The sequence below is a fragment of the Bicyclus anynana genome, chromosome 17 (assembly GCF_947172395.1).
Source record: "Bicyclus anynana chromosome 17, ilBicAnyn1.1, whole genome shotgun sequence".
NCBI lineage: Eukaryota > Metazoa > Arthropoda > Insecta > Lepidoptera > Nymphalidae > Bicyclus > Bicyclus anynana.
Genome location: NC_069099.1, coordinates 11,182,996 through 11,201,118, shown reverse-complemented (window position 1 = coordinate 11,201,118; position 18,123 = coordinate 11,182,996). Strand labels below are relative to the sequence as shown.

At 36.7% G+C, this 18,123-nt stretch overlaps 2 protein-coding genes across 2 annotated transcripts in view; one reads left to right on the top strand and one right to left on the bottom strand.

The window, feature by feature from the left end:
- Positions 1–28: 28 nt before the first annotated feature.
- On the top strand, positions 29–3,859 carry LOC112057949 (uncharacterized). The gene is made up of 4 exons (XM_024098599.2): positions 29–677; positions 1,485–1,704; positions 2,271–2,391; positions 3,293–3,859. The coding sequence occupies exons 1-4, from the start codon at positions 623–625 to the stop codon at positions 3,857–3,859; spliced, it is 963 nt and encodes a 320-aa protein (XP_023954367.1). The 5' UTR covers positions 29–622.
- A 22-nt stretch (positions 3,860–3,881) lies between these two features.
- LOC112055433 (tyrosine-protein kinase CSK) overlaps positions 3,882–18,123 on the bottom strand; it is a 49,984-nt gene continuing 35,742 nt past the window's right edge. The window contains exons 7-15 of the mRNA XM_052886509.1: positions 16,836–16,982; positions 16,225–16,432; positions 14,973–15,096; positions 14,267–14,432; positions 13,492–13,659; positions 12,389–12,605; positions 11,096–11,182; positions 10,059–10,241; positions 3,882–9,372 (exon numbers count right to left, since the gene is read on the bottom strand). Coding sequence (XP_052742469.1) covers positions 9,370–9,372; positions 10,059–10,241; positions 11,096–11,182; positions 12,389–12,605; positions 13,492–13,659; positions 14,267–14,432; positions 14,973–15,096; positions 16,225–16,432; positions 16,836–16,982 — 1,303 coding nt within the window. The 3' untranslated portion in view covers positions 3,882–9,369. The remainder of the gene's footprint in view (positions 9,373–10,058; positions 10,242–11,095; positions 11,183–12,388; positions 12,606–13,491; positions 13,660–14,266; positions 14,433–14,972; positions 15,097–16,224; positions 16,433–16,835; positions 16,983–18,123) is intronic.

Here is an 18,123-nt window from a genome sequence, read left to right as displayed (position 1 = left end):
TGGTATGATGTTATCCTTCTGTGGAGTAGTACCTATATCTAAACGTGAATATTTTACCATTATGTAGGTACTTTTAAAATTAAGAAGAATTTATAGTAGGTAGTTAAAAATTGGTATCTATGAACCGAGAGACGGACATAGCTATAGGTAATCATTTCAGTAAGGCTGGTGATAGTTTGTCTGCCTTTGGCCCCACTATAGGTAAGTATGGTAGCCAAGTATGGAGTTTCTACAGTGGTGGCTTTTGAAGATAATCGGTTCCAAATTTCCAGGTCTTCTGCAGGATTTTGGTCCACTAACATTTTACACTGAAAATCCAACTATTTTTTAATTTAGTACTTAAAGAGGAATTCCTAACGTGCTAAGTTTGAATGTTCCGAGAAAGAGGCCTACCATTATAATAGAAAAGACTTTTTTTGTTTATTACCTACCAACTCTGTAATTCTGTCACACACTGTCACATTAGGTAAGTCATGAATCAAATCTGTGAATCCACTACTATCAAAACATGGGGTCCTACAAAAAATAAATATTTAAGTTAATATATTTATACCTAAATATGACTCATACATACTGTGTCTAAATAAAATGTAAAACAAATCAGCAATTCTTATAATAAATCATGCAGAGGAATCCGGCGTATGGAAGCTTCGGCTTTCAAAGTTATCCAAAAACAGGTCTGTTAGTTTTTGCATTCAGAAATCAGAATTACTTTTTCGGCAACGTGTTGTCTATTGTGATTGTATTTTCTTACTAGTTTATTATTGTTTTGTAATGACTGTTTTTGCCAAAATAAAATAAAATAAAATAAAATAGTATATACCTACCTACGAATTACGATTCTCCCATACCAACGCACTTAAAATAGACTGGTGTTTCAATTCAATATCGTCGTTCAAATAGGGATGTGCCAAAAATTCGACCACTTATTACCTACATTTCACGAGTCAACCTTAATTTAGTATGCCATGCACCAAACTTCTAGACTGCTTTGAAGTTTAAACGCCGAAACTGCACAAGTATAAATAGCCTCGTTGAGTCCTGAACTGGCTATGATTACTGCACAACCATACATCTCGGCAAGTTCAGAGCGGAATAGAAGTTTAGGCGCTTTCCTAATCATTATTATCAACCCATATTCGATTTACTGTTGAGTTCGAGTCACCTCTCAAAATGAGAGGCGTTAGGCCAAAGTCCACCACGCTGGCACAATGCGGATTGGCAGATTTCACGCACGCAGAGAATTAAGAAAATTCTCAGGTATGCATGGGTTTGCTCACGGTGTTTTTCCTTTACAGTTTGAGACACGTGACATTTAATTTCTTAAAATGCACACAACTGAAAAGTTGAAGATGTATGCTCCGGGCTGGATTCGGACCGACAATCAATGGCGCTTAGTAGAAAAGCTAAATACCTATCGACATAAGTACAAAACGGTCGACTTTATACCAGTAGGTAAGTTATATATTTCTTTTTCATTTCAGCTCCACCAATATTCCCCCAAATAGTAGGCGAAGGTGATGTTACAGCTATAACATATCCAGATGGCAGTGTACAGTTTTATTTTTTTCCAACATTCAGCCCAAAGCACGCATCTTTTCCATATAATGTTAACAATATGGATGGCAGGTTTTTTCCTTTTCCAACTAACACTGAGATGTGGTTCGTACGAAACATAAGTTCTCAACCGAATTTAAATATTTCGTAAGTAACTTTACTTACAACTGTTATAAAGTCTACTTACTATTTGTTCAATTTAATGGGATTATTTCTACAAGTAAAATTAGCATCTTATCTTATTGGCAAGATCTTCCATATTAGGCCTATCTACAGTTACAGTATGTATATATCTACTTATTGTTTTGTATAGATCAATTTCTGTTTTTTAGCTTAACTAAAATTAATTAAAAGGGAAGGGGGATATTTCATCACAGAACGTATATAATAGTAGTTAATAGAGCTACATTTTTTGTCTAATCATCATTGCTGTATTACGTTTTATCATCAAGCAAAAAAATCTATTGGTCTGAGAGTTAGAATAGACATTTTATCTTTACTAAGACAAATTATAGTAGATTTAAAGACATGATGTAACAATGATCACTGATCAGCCTATTTTCTTGGCCCACTCACCTCAGAGCCTCGTCTTCTAAGAGTGCATTATGGGAGCTTATACAAATTATAGGTACGCTGATCCAATGCTCTTTGGCGGGCTAGGGCTTAAACGTATACGTAATTTACTTATATTTTCAATATGCTTGTACTTTTAGTGTTCCACCTGGAAATTTTAATGTTCTACTCCCAAACACATTTGGAGAATGTCCGCCTTATTCACCCCCAAATTATTACATGAACGCCATTCCACCTGCCTACCATGAATATACACAAAAGGTAATATGATTTACGTATTTTATGCATAAAAATCATAAAATATATCAATAACAAAAAAATATCCAGACATAATTCGTCTAAAAAAAATACGATTCGCTATCCCGTGGGAATTCTTTCTTCCGTTTAAAACTAAAAAGTACCTACTATAGTATGCGCATTATCATCTGAGTCGTCCGGTCATAAAAGTCAAAAAAGATAGGAATGTGCAGCGCGCCTACCTGCGCACCCTAATTATCGATAAACGGCTACCTGCGCACGTGCTAATGATGAGTCAATAATGATTTGGACGATTCTGATTGGTCGGTTTCTAATGTAATTGCATTGCGTATTTTTTTTGCTATAAATGTGTTTACTGCAATTAAATAAATACATTCATGTGTTACTCGTTGCGCACTATGGATACTAATATATAATAAATTTGGCAGAAGACGAAGATTCTGATGATGAAGACTCAGATGAAGATTAATTTTATTTAGTTAATAATTATATAATATGAAATATGTATTATATTAAATCAAATATTGTTAATTTTTTTAATTTTGTGAACAAGATACGATAATAAACTTTACTTATCGATAATATGTCTTTCATTGTTACACCCTTCACTAGACGGCTCCATAAGACCCATAAGTGCAAGCGAGATAGATATAGAGAAATGATTTATGGCCCTAAGACTCAGTTGTTAATGCTATTAGTATACTTACGACAGCGCTGGATTAAGGTCTTAGGGCGAATGACGTCATAGTTGACTATAAAGTTCAAGAGAGCAACAAGTAGGAGTCTGCAAATAACATTAGCCAATATAGGCTCTATATCCGTCTTTCTAAGCTTTTATGCAGTAGGTAGCTACTACGGATTTCATTACTTTGTTACGATTTTTTGCATTTTTTGTTCATTGCAGTTTCATAACGACGCTTGGACGTCAACAACTGATATTCATTACTTCTATCCAAGTTTACGACGAACGCCATATTTGCAATATTGTGCGGTAACTCAAACTGAACCAGACAACCAACCATTACAAAATAACATTGAATGGAAGGGTGATTGTCACTGCAGAAAATACCAAGAGACAGTTCAAATTAAAAATCAACCAAAAGTGCAATTCAGGTCTAGCCACAGTTGCATGTCCGTCGATAGCGAAAGTGAATTGGAGCAACGGAGGAATAAAAAACATAAAAGAAACAAAAGTACTTCCAAAGACATTGTATGTCATTGCAAACGGAAATTAAAGGACACTTCGAACAAACTTATTACGACGTATGCCGATCAGGCGACTGAAAATGTCCCTACGGATGGCCGTGAAACACAGACAAATAGAGGTGATATTAAAACACAAAAACCTAACAATCAAAAACGTCAAGTACCAAGAACCCGACTCTATATCAAAAGCAGCTCAAGTGAGAGCAGCTGCTTTTGCGGCAACTGCTCGTGCAGTAATTCAAAGAACGCAAGGCCCGAACACTAACGAAAAAATAAAACCACATCTATGTATTTATAGTTTCTTATAATACATTTATCCCTTAATGTTACACGTATTTACATTTTTAAAAATAATACAATTTAAAAATAAACAAAAACAAAACGAGATTTTTCACTTTTACACCTTTAAAAATATAAAATCACGGAATACTATTACAGCTGCACATTTCAGTCGTTAGGGTTAATAAAACGAACCTTTGGACTATATGTATACATACAACGTTTTATAGATACAATAATCATATTATACTAAAGTACAAATTACCGAAATATTATTCATTACAAAATATTAAAAAATAAAAAAGGAAGACTGCAAAAATAATGTTATACTTTCGCTAACTGAAATTACTTTGGTAAAAATGACTCTAACGCTATGTATTCACTAATGAACATTATTTATGATTAGCCACCCTAGCCAAGTGGCACGTCGATTCTTTTTCTACGATCGCAAACGCTTCGATAGAAAGATATATGGGAATGACATTTGCTATCGACAGGTCACGTGGTCAAGATATGTCATTCCCATACATTTTTCTAGTTTTCGAAGCGTTAACGATCGTAGAAAGAGAATCGACGTGCCACTTGGCTAGGGGGGCAGATTTTCCAGAATAAACTGTTTCTTAAACAGCATTATAGGTAAACGTATCGCGAAGCAATGGCGACCATAGAAGGGCAAGGCCCGAGTCTTGGCATGGTTGCTAAGCAACAATATTTTGGTGAACAAGTTATGTTGCACGTCTAGTATCCGGCCGGGCCTCAAAATCACTAATGCCGCCATTTTCGAAAAAAAAAAGTTAATAGCGTGGCGTGCTTATGATGAAGGAAAATACATCAGAAGTCACAAAGGAAACTTGGTTCCTCAGTGAGCACACAAATGTAATGAAGAGTCGGAGGGATCTATTAGCGAGTGCAAAAATAAGAGTTAATAAAAATACTGTTATACTACTTACATTCCCCATGATAAATATTTTATATCGTGTAACATGCAGTCTTATACATTTTATCATAAGCAATTTCATATTAGTTGTGGCTCGGAAATTGAAAAATTAGGTAATTTTATTTCATATCATTACATAATTTTTTTTAGGAAAATTTCACTAAGAATTCATTTATCTAACAGACAGATTTATAAAGAGAGAGGGATAAAAGGCATACATTATTATATATTATAATGAATCGCGACCCGCCAATAGACCGTATTCGGCTCGAATTAATAATCAATTTTAAGAAATTTATAAATAAATCGTAAAAAACAATGTAACACTTACAACTAATATTGCATAAGAAAAAAATTAACGCGTACCTACAACATTTGTGTAGCCGGCTGTCATTAAAATATCTTAAAATATCAATGGGTTCGCGTCGACGTCAGTGACTATGCTTGTATTGTAAAGAAACACTTAGTACAGCTTGTGCGGATTAACTTGACACCTAACTCGAATGATGTTTGTACTGCGTTTGTTCAGTGGTAACCAGGCGTCAAGTTAATGCGCACGAGTTATATGTACGTCATTAAGCCTGCATACAGAAGGAGTTCAGCGGTTCCTAGTATAGTATTATTTGTAAGTTTATAGCAGGCTATTTGTACGGTGATATTTGCACTGGATTATTAGGGCATTGGAAACTATCAAACATTTGACAAACTTGCTTGTCAAAATTGACATTTTCGTCAAGCAGAGTTTGATAATGATCGTTATAAAAATCCGCTAATTATCAGATTATTTGACAAACACGTTTGATTGGAGAAAATGAATGATAGTTTCCAAGGCTCTATAGAACTGGTAGAAACTCTAAACGAGCTGCGACTTTTTCATTATGCAATGTTTGACAACAGTTTCAAACAAAGCAATTTGCACCAATTTCAGAGTGGCCAAGTTATTTGATGAGAACTACATATAATATTTTTGTTTACTCCTTTAGATTAGATTTTCATTTATAGCCTGTACCTAAGATAGCAAATAAAATTAAGTGTTGAGAAATAGTTGTATTGTTTTCAGATTTCATGTACCTAATAAAAAGCTATATTTAACCATAATACATATAAGTGTTATCAAATTGAAAATAATATAAAGAAGTAAACTCCAGTATAGCATTGGTGCTGTCAAAAACATACATTTTATTATTATTTTTTTAAAATACAAGCATAGAATACTTCAGACAACTTCCGATAATAATTTCTTACACAATCCCATGTGAGATTCATAACATTATTCTCTCCCTTCGCCTTGTCATGTTTATATATATCTTTTCACATTAAACATACAAGCGCAATTAATTTAAACAATAATCGCATAATGATTTTATATTACCATGCGGTAATTACTAAATTTTAGCACACAACCTGTCAGTTGGTCAAACAACTTTTTTTCTTACTTTGACTAAACACTACTTCGACCCTACTCATAAACATGGATTAGCATTTATACCTCAAATTTCTTCAATGCAAAGTGAACTTTATATAACAGTAGTCAATAAGGCCCACTTTACTTTAAATCCAAAAGTCCATGTTCATAAATATGGGGGCTTATATTAATAATAATCTATATATATTAAATACGTGAACATCGAAAATTGTTGTTTTTTTTTCAACTTCAATATTTATTACAAAAGGAGCGGAATGAAAATTGCATCATTCGAAATGTATGCACAAAAAAATTATGTGCGTGTGTCGCCATCGAGGCGGTTAAACTAAATTGAACATTATTTCCTCATAAAAAACACACTAATCGATTAAAACAGACATAGTTTGTCGAATTTCAATATACCCCTATCGATAGGTCAGTATTCCGAGCGTTTTTGACGGCCTCCGTGGCGCAGTGGTATGCGCGGTGGATTTAGAAGACGGAGGTCCTAGGTTCGATCCCCGGCTGGGCAGATTGAGATTTTCTTAATTTGTCGAGGTCTGGCTGGTGGGAGGCTTCGGCCGTGACTAGTTACCTAGCGGCAAAGACGAACCGCCAAGCGATTTAGCGTTCCGGTACGATGCCGTGTAGAAACCATATGGGGTGTGGATTTTGATCCTCCTCCTAACAAGTTAGCCCGCTTCAATCTTAGACTGCATCATCACTTACCATCAGGTGAGATTGTAGTCAAGGGCTAACTTGTAAAGAATATAAAAAAAGAAATAAAGCGAGCCGCGGAAATTTAGCATTTTGTGGTCACATAAGTTATAGAAAGATTTTGTAGGTAATCATAGCCATATTTATTCAAAGCTAATCGACTTAAACTTTCACATAAAATATATTTTTATATAATGTTCATTTAAACAATAAATAAATATAAAACAAGCATTGTTTTTTTATGATGTAGGTTCAGACCTACATCATAAAAAAAGTCTAAATTTCGTAGGTGTTAATCAAAGTTTGCGGAACACTGTAACCAAACCACATATTAGTAGGCCTAGATGCGTTAACGACATATATCGTGAAGAGATAAAAAAACATCGACCAATAGCGGCTAAATCGAATTTATCGCTCTCTTTCGTAACAAAAGTGGGAGCGATATTTCTGATGACCCACTATTTTTTTCATTTTATTCTTTACAAGTTAGTTCTTTACTGCAATCTCAGCTGATGACGCAATCTAATATGGAAGCGGGATAACTTGTTAGGCGTAGGATGAAAACCCACACCCATTTCTGTTTCTACACGACATCGTACCGGAATGCTAAATCGTTTGGCGGTACGTCTTTGCTGGTAGGGTGGTAACTAGCCATAGCCAAAGCCTCCCACCGCTTTTTGTCATCACGAGATATCTCATCATCTTACGCCTACTGACATCGCGCAAGCTACTTCATTAAGAGGTTTTATTATATACTCAGGAGGCACACTTTAATATAACGCGAGTATATTAAAGTGGGCGGATAATTGTGCCTCTGAGTATACATACATTTTACATAAAAATTTTGTAATCATATTTATCTTTAAAAAATATCAACTTAGCACGCACATACATCAGACTTTAACACTAATTATGTAAAGGAATGAATCAATATTTTAAAAGTTTAGTAATAACACAATGTTAAAATTTGTCTTAAAAGGGCGCATTTTTAGTTAAATTACCATGATAAAAAATACCTAAAGAGTAAAATTTAGAAATACCTCACAAAGATATTTGTATATTTTACTTGTATATCATAATACAATTAAAATATACAATTTATATTGCATGATATTATTATTCTAGTTTCTCAGTTAAGTAGTCCGGTTTACTTAACCGGTCTCTACAGTGTCTCGCTAGCATCCAGGTAAAGAATTTAAAATGTAAGTGTGCTATTTTGACCGAACTATAAAGTTTTAGGCAGTGTTAAGTTCATCGATCTCCTATTATAAAGTGGATGCACAATCAGCGACCAAAAAACGTCCCTCAATGAGTGCCAAACACAACTTCTTGGCACTCAATTCAAGTAGTCGCATTTGCTAATTCAACCTTAAACTCAATACTTAAGCTTGAATTTGAGATTTTATTGAATATTGGACTATATTTAAAGGCCTTTAGGTATAATTTTCTTTAAAAATAATTCTAAAACTGTCAAAGCAAAATTGGCCAGTTTTTAAGTGAAATTTTCTACATGATTGTGCATCCTTTTATTATAGGTCAATGGTTAAGTTGCATATAAACATCTCCGTTGTATTCATGCACAAACACTCTCCATAACTTAACATAACTCTTTAACATTAATTTGTAGCAAATAGAAAATAATTAATTAACCAATATAGCTTTTTCTATATTCACGTTTACATGTATGCGATCAGTCACCATAAAATTGTTTTTTTTTTTTAAATAAAATGGAAAAATAATATATGATACAAACAAAACTACAAATGTTATTTGACTAGACAGTACTAATGTACCGACATACGGTCACGTCGTCACACTGGCAATTTCACAAGCACTTTAACATCATTATATATAGGCCTTAAAAATTTGAATAGGGCTTTTAGTGCAAATATGTGCTAATTATCATTATTACAAGCTAACAGTGAAGTTTATAGGTACACAAATATCACAAATTACACAAATCAGTGAAAACAATCAAATGGACATCAACCTTAGTAATGTAATTCCGATTATATTATAATTCATTATTTTATTATGATAGTTTGAAGAAACAGCTAAAATATTGTGCATTTTAAAATTTGTGCTTAGCGAATTTTTGTAATAACATTTTTTAAATAACAAAAAAAAAAAAACAGAAAATAAAATAAAGCTTTGTTCCTAAATAAAACATGAAGCTACCACTAAAAGCCCCGCGAGAACGACGATACACTTTACAATAACTTCTATACACACAAATGTCACTATACTCTATGGTTACTTCTTTAGTGAGGAAGTGTATTTAAACTTTACCAAAATAATTTAGGACTTACATGAGACATTAAAATATTAAAATCGTTTATAATAAAATACAGTTTGCATCTTCATATTGCCCACTAGACATTATTATAAAGTCTAATATATTATGTATTTAATTTCCGCCACAGTCGCAGCCGGCTGTTCACTGCAAAAAAACGGAAAATTTCATGTTATTTTAACTGTAATGTTAAATGTATAGATAATAGATAATAATAATTGACTGGATGATAAAATCAATATTGGTTTGTTATCAAGAGATTATCAAAACCATTTGACAATTGATTTCTATTTATTTACATATTATACATTTTAGTAATATTAATTACCAAAATTAAAAAATAACAAAAAAAAATACACGCGTAGAGTTGAGAACCTCCTTTTTTGAAGTCGGTTAATAAGATAGATTTAATCAATAAAAATACGATTTATTGAATAAAAAATCGAGTATAACATTGATCACAACATTTTTTTAATTTGGCAGTATTATATTATTATGTCTCGCAGGGACCAAGGGATTAATCCTGGTTTACATGTGATAGTATCAGCGCTATACTTGATCAAGTGTAATTAGAGGGTAGACCTGTAGTTGTAAGTTAAGTGATCGATTCGGTGATGATTGATAGTGTTACTTTGTGTATCTGCCATCCTTGACACGTAAAGTTTAGAACCTGCTCTAAGACTACGGCTTCTCCGTTATCATCGTGAAATTTAGTCCATACCGCCGTCATATATACAGTCATCGAAGTAGTAGTAGTATATGGTCATCAAAGAAGACGTCGGACACGCATACTCCGCCCGCAACACGACGTACGCGTACGCGGCAATGCTCACCTGCAGCGCGTGCGCGGCGTCGCGGATGGCGGCGAGGCGCAGGCGCGTGTGCGCGAAGGTGGGGCGCTGCGCGGGGTCGGCGTGCCACGCGGCGCGCATCACGTCGTAGGGGCCGGCCGGGCAGCCCTCCGGCGCCTCCATGCGGTAGCCGCGCTCCACGTGCCGCACCACCTCCGCCAGCGGCTGGCGACAACCACACATTCTACTCAGCTAATAAGCGTAACATTCCGCTTTATTTTTCTTATTATCTATACAAATATTATAAAGCTGAAGAGTTTGTTTGTTTGAACGCGCTAATCTCAGGAACTACTGGTCCGATTTGAAAAATTCTTTCAGTGTTATATAGCCCATATATCGAGGAAGGCTATAGGCTATATAGTATCCCCGTATTCCTACGGGAACGGATACCATGCGGGTGAAACCGAGTGGAGTCAGCTAGTAATAATTATAAAGTTTCAGTTTAAGAGTCGGCAGAGACAAAAAAACTTTCAACCGTTATTGTTTTATGGCACTATACAAATAGCAGGTCAGACCGTGCTGCATGCTATTTGCGCGGTGTTAAGCATTTCTATCTGCGCGGTTCTTATGTTTAAATATGTGTCACTAACTCTTCTGACCCGGTGTCCAATACTGAAACCGACATCGCGGCGGTCGCCATTTTGCCAAACACTATACTAAAAACACAAGAAAAATTACATCCTCACTGGACCAGATATGTTTGTGACATTATAGAACAACTTTGTTGTTTATTAAACGTCTATTTGTCTGTATCATACAGAGTATTGCTCGTACAAAATCACTAACGTCCTTCTCCCACAGAGATATTCAAACTTATTATAACTCATTACGAGGTTAAATCATTATTTGACTGGAGCTCATCCAGTAGTGTGCTACTAACATTAAAAGTGTCAGTCGGAAGTTGAGTACTGTGCGGAGGATAGCGAAATTGTCGTTTGCAGGTAGTCTCTTGGGAGAACGGCCTTAGTCTATTTACTTAATTATTTACATTAAAATTCCAGGAAACAAATATAACTTACAATTCTGGGATATGGCACTCTTCCAAATGAGTAAATCTCCCAAAGCAGTATACCAAAGCTCCACATGTCAGACTTATTTGAAAATTTCTGTAAAAAAAAAATATAATACTATTGTTAAAACTGGAATTTATGAAAAAACAAATCCAACTATTTTCAAAAACACAAAAATGTACCGAATATACTAAAAACCGTAAAACACATCGTACTTATGTGCTATGTACTTATTAGTTTGAATGCGATTGTAAAGTCAGGGCCATGTTAATTTAAAGCCATTTTTGGATGAACGAAAAGAACAATCTGAAGAAAACTAAATCTTAGCTTAGTTCAAAACTTAGATGTTTGAAAGTCCATCCAAGAAGATCCATTAGTTAATAATGATGATGAAAGTTGTTGAAAGACCCTGGCAAGTAAGTTGAACCAACATTACATCTGCACAGGAAAATTTATAATCAATAAAAATTTTTATAAAAAAAATTCAACCGACTTCCAACTCAAAAACATACATACAGCCGAACGTAGAACCTCCTCCTTTTTGGAAGTCGGTTAAAAATGTTTAGACGCGTGCTCCGCGGTTCGGGTAATAATAAAAATTTCAAATCATTGAAAATTAGGTATAGTCGGATGCAATCTATATGACGTCTCCGAAATAAGCTGCGGATGACTCTACGCGTACGTCATACAAAAATCAAGACGGCGGGTAGGTGGGATTCGCGCGCGAGTTGATGCCCTGCCGCCGCGCCCTTGCGTTACCATGGTACCTAAAATTTTATATTGCGCAGCTTCATGCACGATGTTAGAAAATGTCATTGATGGTTTTGTTTTGCTTTAAATTGTTAAATGTTATAATGTAGCATGTTGTGACTACATATACGAGTATAGCTTGGCAAGTTCAAGTTTGATGACACTCCCATGATATGCGGGCGCCGGGGGGAAAGGATTGAGCGGGTGTGATCTCGTGCGCGCGGAGCATAGGGAAGGAGTGTTACGAATGAATTTGCCATGCTATAAGTAGGTGTACAATTATACATAGTACAGCTGAAAACCAGCGCTGCATGCTCTTTTTATTTAAAGAGTATGTAGCATTATGCTTAGTTGGATCCCTTTACTGGGTTGTGCCACACATCGCAGGATATTTTGTTAAAGAACAAATTGTGTTGTGTGGCATAATTCTCTAATAAAGCTTTTTTCTTTCTTTTTTTCTTATGTATATAGAATTTTTGGTCTTGTTGATATATGGCTATGTATTAATTGTAATCTGTTGGTGTACTAATAAAAAAAAAATAGTATACTTACGTTGTACTTGAGCGCCTCGGGGGCGGTCCACTTGATGGGCAGCTTGGCCTGCACGCGCAGCGCGTCGGCGGGGTCGTCGGGCGCGGCGTCGGTGCGTGCGAGCCCGAAGTCCGCCACCTTGGCCGTGCCCTCGGCGGAGATGAGCACGTTCCGCGCCGCCAGGTCGCGGTGCACCACGCGCTGCCGCTCCAGGTACTCCATGCCGCAGCACGCGTCGCTGCCATCACACGCACATCACATCAACTACGTCATATATAGCTAAGGCGGCCAACCACCACGCCCGGAGCTGATATTAAGGCACATTGGATAGAGAACTCCTTTTCTATTTTAATTAATAATTATGGACGATAAGACTTTTTAATAATATCAGTCATCTGTAGGTACTGTGGGCTTAGCAAGCCACTAACGACTTAATTATCTCGTGACACCATGGCGACCAAAAGCGGCGGAGTAGCCCCAGTCCTATCTATTTCGTCCTAACGCAATGAAAGCGATATTTCCGGTTGCACCGCTATTTCATATTTTGTCTAATTTTCTTCATGATATATTTTGTTGATCCCATGCTAGGCATATTGGAGAGTGTAATTACACGTTTTGTTCACTTTTTAGTCAACATATACCGTCACGATGCACGTGCTGCCGTTGGAGCTGAACACTCGGTGTGGGGTACTCACTAGGCGAAGTTGATCTGGTTGAGCTGCGTGACGTAGTGCCGGCCGCGGCTGCGCAGGTAGTCGAGCAGCGAGCCCTGCGCGCAGTGCTCCGTCACGATGCACGTGCTGCCGTTGGAGCTGAACACTCGGCGTGGGGTACTCACTAGGCGAAGTTGATCTGGTTGAGCTGCGTGAAGTAGTGCCGGCCGCGGCTGCGCAGGTAGTCGAGCAGCGAGCCCTGCGCGCAGTGCTCCGTCACGATGCACGTGCTGCCGTTGGAGCTGAACACTCGGCGTGGGGTACTCACTAGGCGAAGTTGATCTGGTTGAGCTGCGTGACGTAGTGCCGGCCGCGGCTGCGCAGGTAGTCGAGCAGCGAGCCCTGCGCGCAGTGCTCCGTCACGATGCACGTGCTGCCGTTGGAGCTGAACACTCGGCGTGGGGTACTCACTAGGCGAAGTTGATCTGGTTGAGCTGCGTGACGTAGTGCCGGCCGCGGCTGCGCAGGTAGTCGAGCAGCGAGCCCTGCGCGCAGTGCTCCGTCACGATGCACGTGCTGCCGTTGGAGCTGAACACCACGCAGCCGAGCAGCCGCACCAAGTTCTCGTGTTTCAAAGAACTAAAAGAAAATATTTGGTGAATTTCATCTCACTTCAATTTTGTCGTGTAAAGTAAAGCCAATGGGAAAGCTGCCTACATTGTAAAAAAAAAGTTATCAGATCTCAAGGAAAGAAAAATTTACACAAATCTCTATCTCTATCATAGCATTTAGTGTTCTGAGTGAATCCTGCTATTCTCTACAAACTTTAGACACAATGTTGTGGCTTGGCCGTTTCGTTATCTCTCTATCTTAAGGATCTATCAGAATATAGGTCCACGTATGCTGCACTTTGGAGTCTAATGAGCTGCAAATCGAAGAAACGATCAAGCCATACACTGTGACTAAAACATAGGATTAACGGAGAACTTAAGACAATAATTCTGCGTGAATTATTGTCTTAAGTTCTCGAATATAGAATACTGAATTAGGGAATTCAACAGTTGTTCTGGCCAATAGCCTTTAGAACAAATAGTAACGTTGTCTATCATATGTTTTGCTAGAATAATTATAACAGGCGTTCAATATAAGGATGTAATAAGTTTGTCTCGTAACACCCTAAGTTGGAAGGTTTATTCGCTCCAGAGTATGAGATACAGTAGTAAAAACAATTAAAAATTCTACTTACGCCATAACGCTTGCCTCTGCTCTAAATTTGCTAGCCGCCTCCCGGTCTTTTAGTATCTTGACAGCAACCTTCTGAGTGCCGTTCAATATGCCGAGCATGACGTCACCAAACTCGCCTTTGCCGATGTTTTCACGGATTTCTAAATCCCGTTCCGCTATTATCCAACCTGGTTAATAACAATCGAGTTAGTTATCAGATAACGAAGTAATTATTCCATCTGGGTTATACTTAAATCAAAATTTTACTTTAAATCTTATGTGCATACAGTTTTTATTTTGACTTGTATTATGGCATAAAATAACAATTAAAAATACTAACACAACTTTTAAATATGACATTTCTCAACTATGACATCTGGACAAAAAAAATGCAAGATACTAAAAGTTTTAAAATAATGTCCCCCAAATGTCATAAAATTATTAATGACACTCTCGATCAAGTCGTCAATATTCTCTTTTAGTGTACTATCATTTGATAAGTCTCGAGTATATTTGCAGACATTCGTTTATTCTTCCTCACTTTCACCCCCCACAACTTTTTTTTTCATCAAACATGTTTAAGAACACTCGCACAGTCACCTTCAATATAAATAAAAAACCAAGTTGAAATAGCTTTATTCAACACCCTTCTATTTGCGTCGGATGTTAATTAAATAAGTTGTTTAAGTCTTTTGATATTATTTCTTATTTAATAATAATAAACTCACGCGCATCGACAAACTTCTGCGCGCTGTCCGTTTGGTCGGCCGAGAGATGCGCGAACGCGTGTTGGAAGTGTCCCGAACTTAGCGCGCTCGACACGCTCGGAGTTGGGGGGTACGGCGGGGGCTGCTGTGGGAACAATTTTATATATTTATCAATACTAATTATTAATATATTTTTTTTTTGTCTCTTAATATTTCTGCAATCTCTCTTGAGACATTCAGCGGAATTTTAAGTATTTGTATTAAGGCGTGTTAGGTGCAAAATCCAGTGATTTGCCCAAATATAATAATGTAGTGTCTATTTCATGACATCTTGTGATGCTCGTCTCTTGAGCTTTTTGAAAGTTGTACCAGGTTCCTTGCAAGTTGATTTGGATGTTTACGAATACAATGTTGGTATGTTTTCATTGAGTGTGCAACTTCTGTCTTTAGTTCACGATGCAGGCAATCATTTTTGATGTACCAAGGAGCATTGGTGATCATGCGCAGCATTTTCGACTGGACTAATATTATAAACAGGTAAAGTTTGTGAGGTTGTACGGGCAATCTCTGGGTCTACTGAACTAAAAATCTTTTTTTTTTTTAAACCTGTTCAGTGGATTACTCATGAATAACGCCGTGGAAAGAAAAAATCTAATGCAAATCCGCGCATTTCTTAATTGGTAGAAAACAAGATGCAAACTTTAAAATATATGAAGAAATGGATTAGTAAAATTACTTTTTGGTGAAATTAGGTTTTATACCAATTTACAAACCTCGATGAGTGTACAAGTTTTTAAAATATTGGTCCACTTCAGTTCCATATATTTTTTTTACACGAATATTTTTTTTATAATCCGGTCATCTTAATAAAAGAATAATAATTATTGTACTCAAAAGATTCTTTTACAAAACAAATAAAACATTACTTATAAAAATAGTTTTATAGTACGTTGGTAACTTATTCCTTAATGTTTAACAAAAATCAGATCTTTAAAATCTTAATTACAGCAGCATTGAAAAAACTGATTCAAGGTAGAAAAATTTGAAAAATCTGAAAAAAAAAAATATAAATTGGTCACCGTAGGGATTTTTGGAAAACTGTTAAATTTAGTTTTAGATAATTAAGTGGTGTATTTACCATTTGCGTTTTATCCATTTATTATAAACTGGACCTTTATACAAATCGGTTCAGCGATTTTCCCGCTAAGGTAACAGACAGACATACTTAATTTCGCCTTTATAATACCAGTATGGATTAAACATTGACGATTACCTGTGGAAGAGGTGAGAACGTCTGCAGAACGTTATTGTTGTTGGCACCATTGGGAGACGCCTTCGGGAGCCACCGCTCCAGCTTCGTGCAAAGACCGTCGGCGTCCTTCAGGTAATGCTGGATTAAATCCATCATGTTGTCAAAGAACTCTTCGTCGTCGATTGTGAGACGTTGGTTCTGCGTGTCCGGTGCTGTCGCCCATTTTACTCTGCAATAGGGATGATGACAGATTTTTAAGTAGTATATAAATTATGAGTATACTAATAGTAAAGCAATTTTGTAAAAGTAACAGGGAAGGGATTTAATGTGTCATATTTGCAGCGCTGGCACGGATCCCTGAAATACGCCCCATACAAAATAGTACGAATTAATGATGTCGTAGGTACATAATGATAGTTAGATTTGTATGGGCGATCAAGCAAAATTACAAATATCTTTGTTATTTGTGCGTTTATGTTTATAGTTCGTGTATTAAAAAGAGTGAATATGCATCTTCTAGGCAAGCGCACTCCAACTTAGACCTGATCATTGTTTTTCACCAGGCAGATTGTAGTCAAGCGCAAGTCTATTCTGAATTAAAAAAAAATAGAATAAAGTATTATGATATTTACCGGTAGTGCTCCACACGTCCTCGGAAGCGCACGCAGAGCGTGTGGTCGCCCGGGAAGTTGGTGCTCTCGCGCACGAGGAACACGCCGTCCGGCGAGCCCGACAGCAGCGCCTCGGCGCGCTCCCGCGATATAGCGCCGTGGTGCCATCTGAAAGTGACAATCATCGTATACTTAGATCATACGTACGTATCGTACACGTAGATCGTGCGTACGTACGCAAGCGGAGGCTGGGACGCACGGAACGTCCTTTGAAATAAACGTTCGCTCACGCTTATGATGTACACGCATGCATTGCATGGAATCAGCGTATGGGTGCCGGGACCATCGCGTGGCAGAGGGAAAAACTCCAAGCAGTGCCCCGGACTTGTAACCGATGGGTGTAGGGTTAAGGATATCTTTAACAGTATACTAACACTATCCTTCTCCCTGCCTAGCCAAATGGAGAAGGGTAGTGATAATATAATGTTAAAGATATCCTACTACTAAAGCAGCTTGAATACCCGTTCTAATATAAAGCTTGCTGCAGTTCTAGTGAGGCCAAGGTCATTAAGCAAGTTAGAGAGAGATTTTGTTGGTCCATTACGACGTTAGCTATAGGTACTTGAATATGTGAACCATAAACTTTGTGTCTAGTTTTAGTCGCTGAAATGAAAGTTGTTAAGGCGAATTTCGAATTTTTACTGCTAACAGACTAATATAACTTATTTTAACTAACTTAATTAAAGACATTTTCTATATTAATCTAAATTAATCAATCACAGCCTTCATTTTGCCTCACAGTATATTATTTAAAATTTTTATTTTTCCTATTTTTTTTAACCATTTCGTGTAAGTTATAACAATGTGGCATGTAAGAGATATCGCACAACGAGAGAGATATCGCAAGGTTTCCATGGATTAAAAATATCTTAAGCCAGTAGATCAATTTAATTTCTTCTAAATCGCGTAAATCGATTGCAGTGTAATTCGTTACAAGTACAAATTAGTACAAATTATCTACTGGAATGTTAGTTACGTAAACCCCGGTAACTAAATAATTGTTTAGTTACAGCAGAAGTGACGACTCAGTTTCATAACACCAATTCCGCAACCTCACAACAACAACAACAAAACAATAATCACAGCAATGAAGTTGGAAAGTTCCATTATGATTCACGTATTACAAAACAATTTAACAAAAACTGCTAAGTTTTAAACTGTTTTCTATAACAATACAAATGGAAAATCGGCTAAAACTTGTAGAATTTTCAATTATACAGTAAAAACAGTTGAAACACACATGATTTTA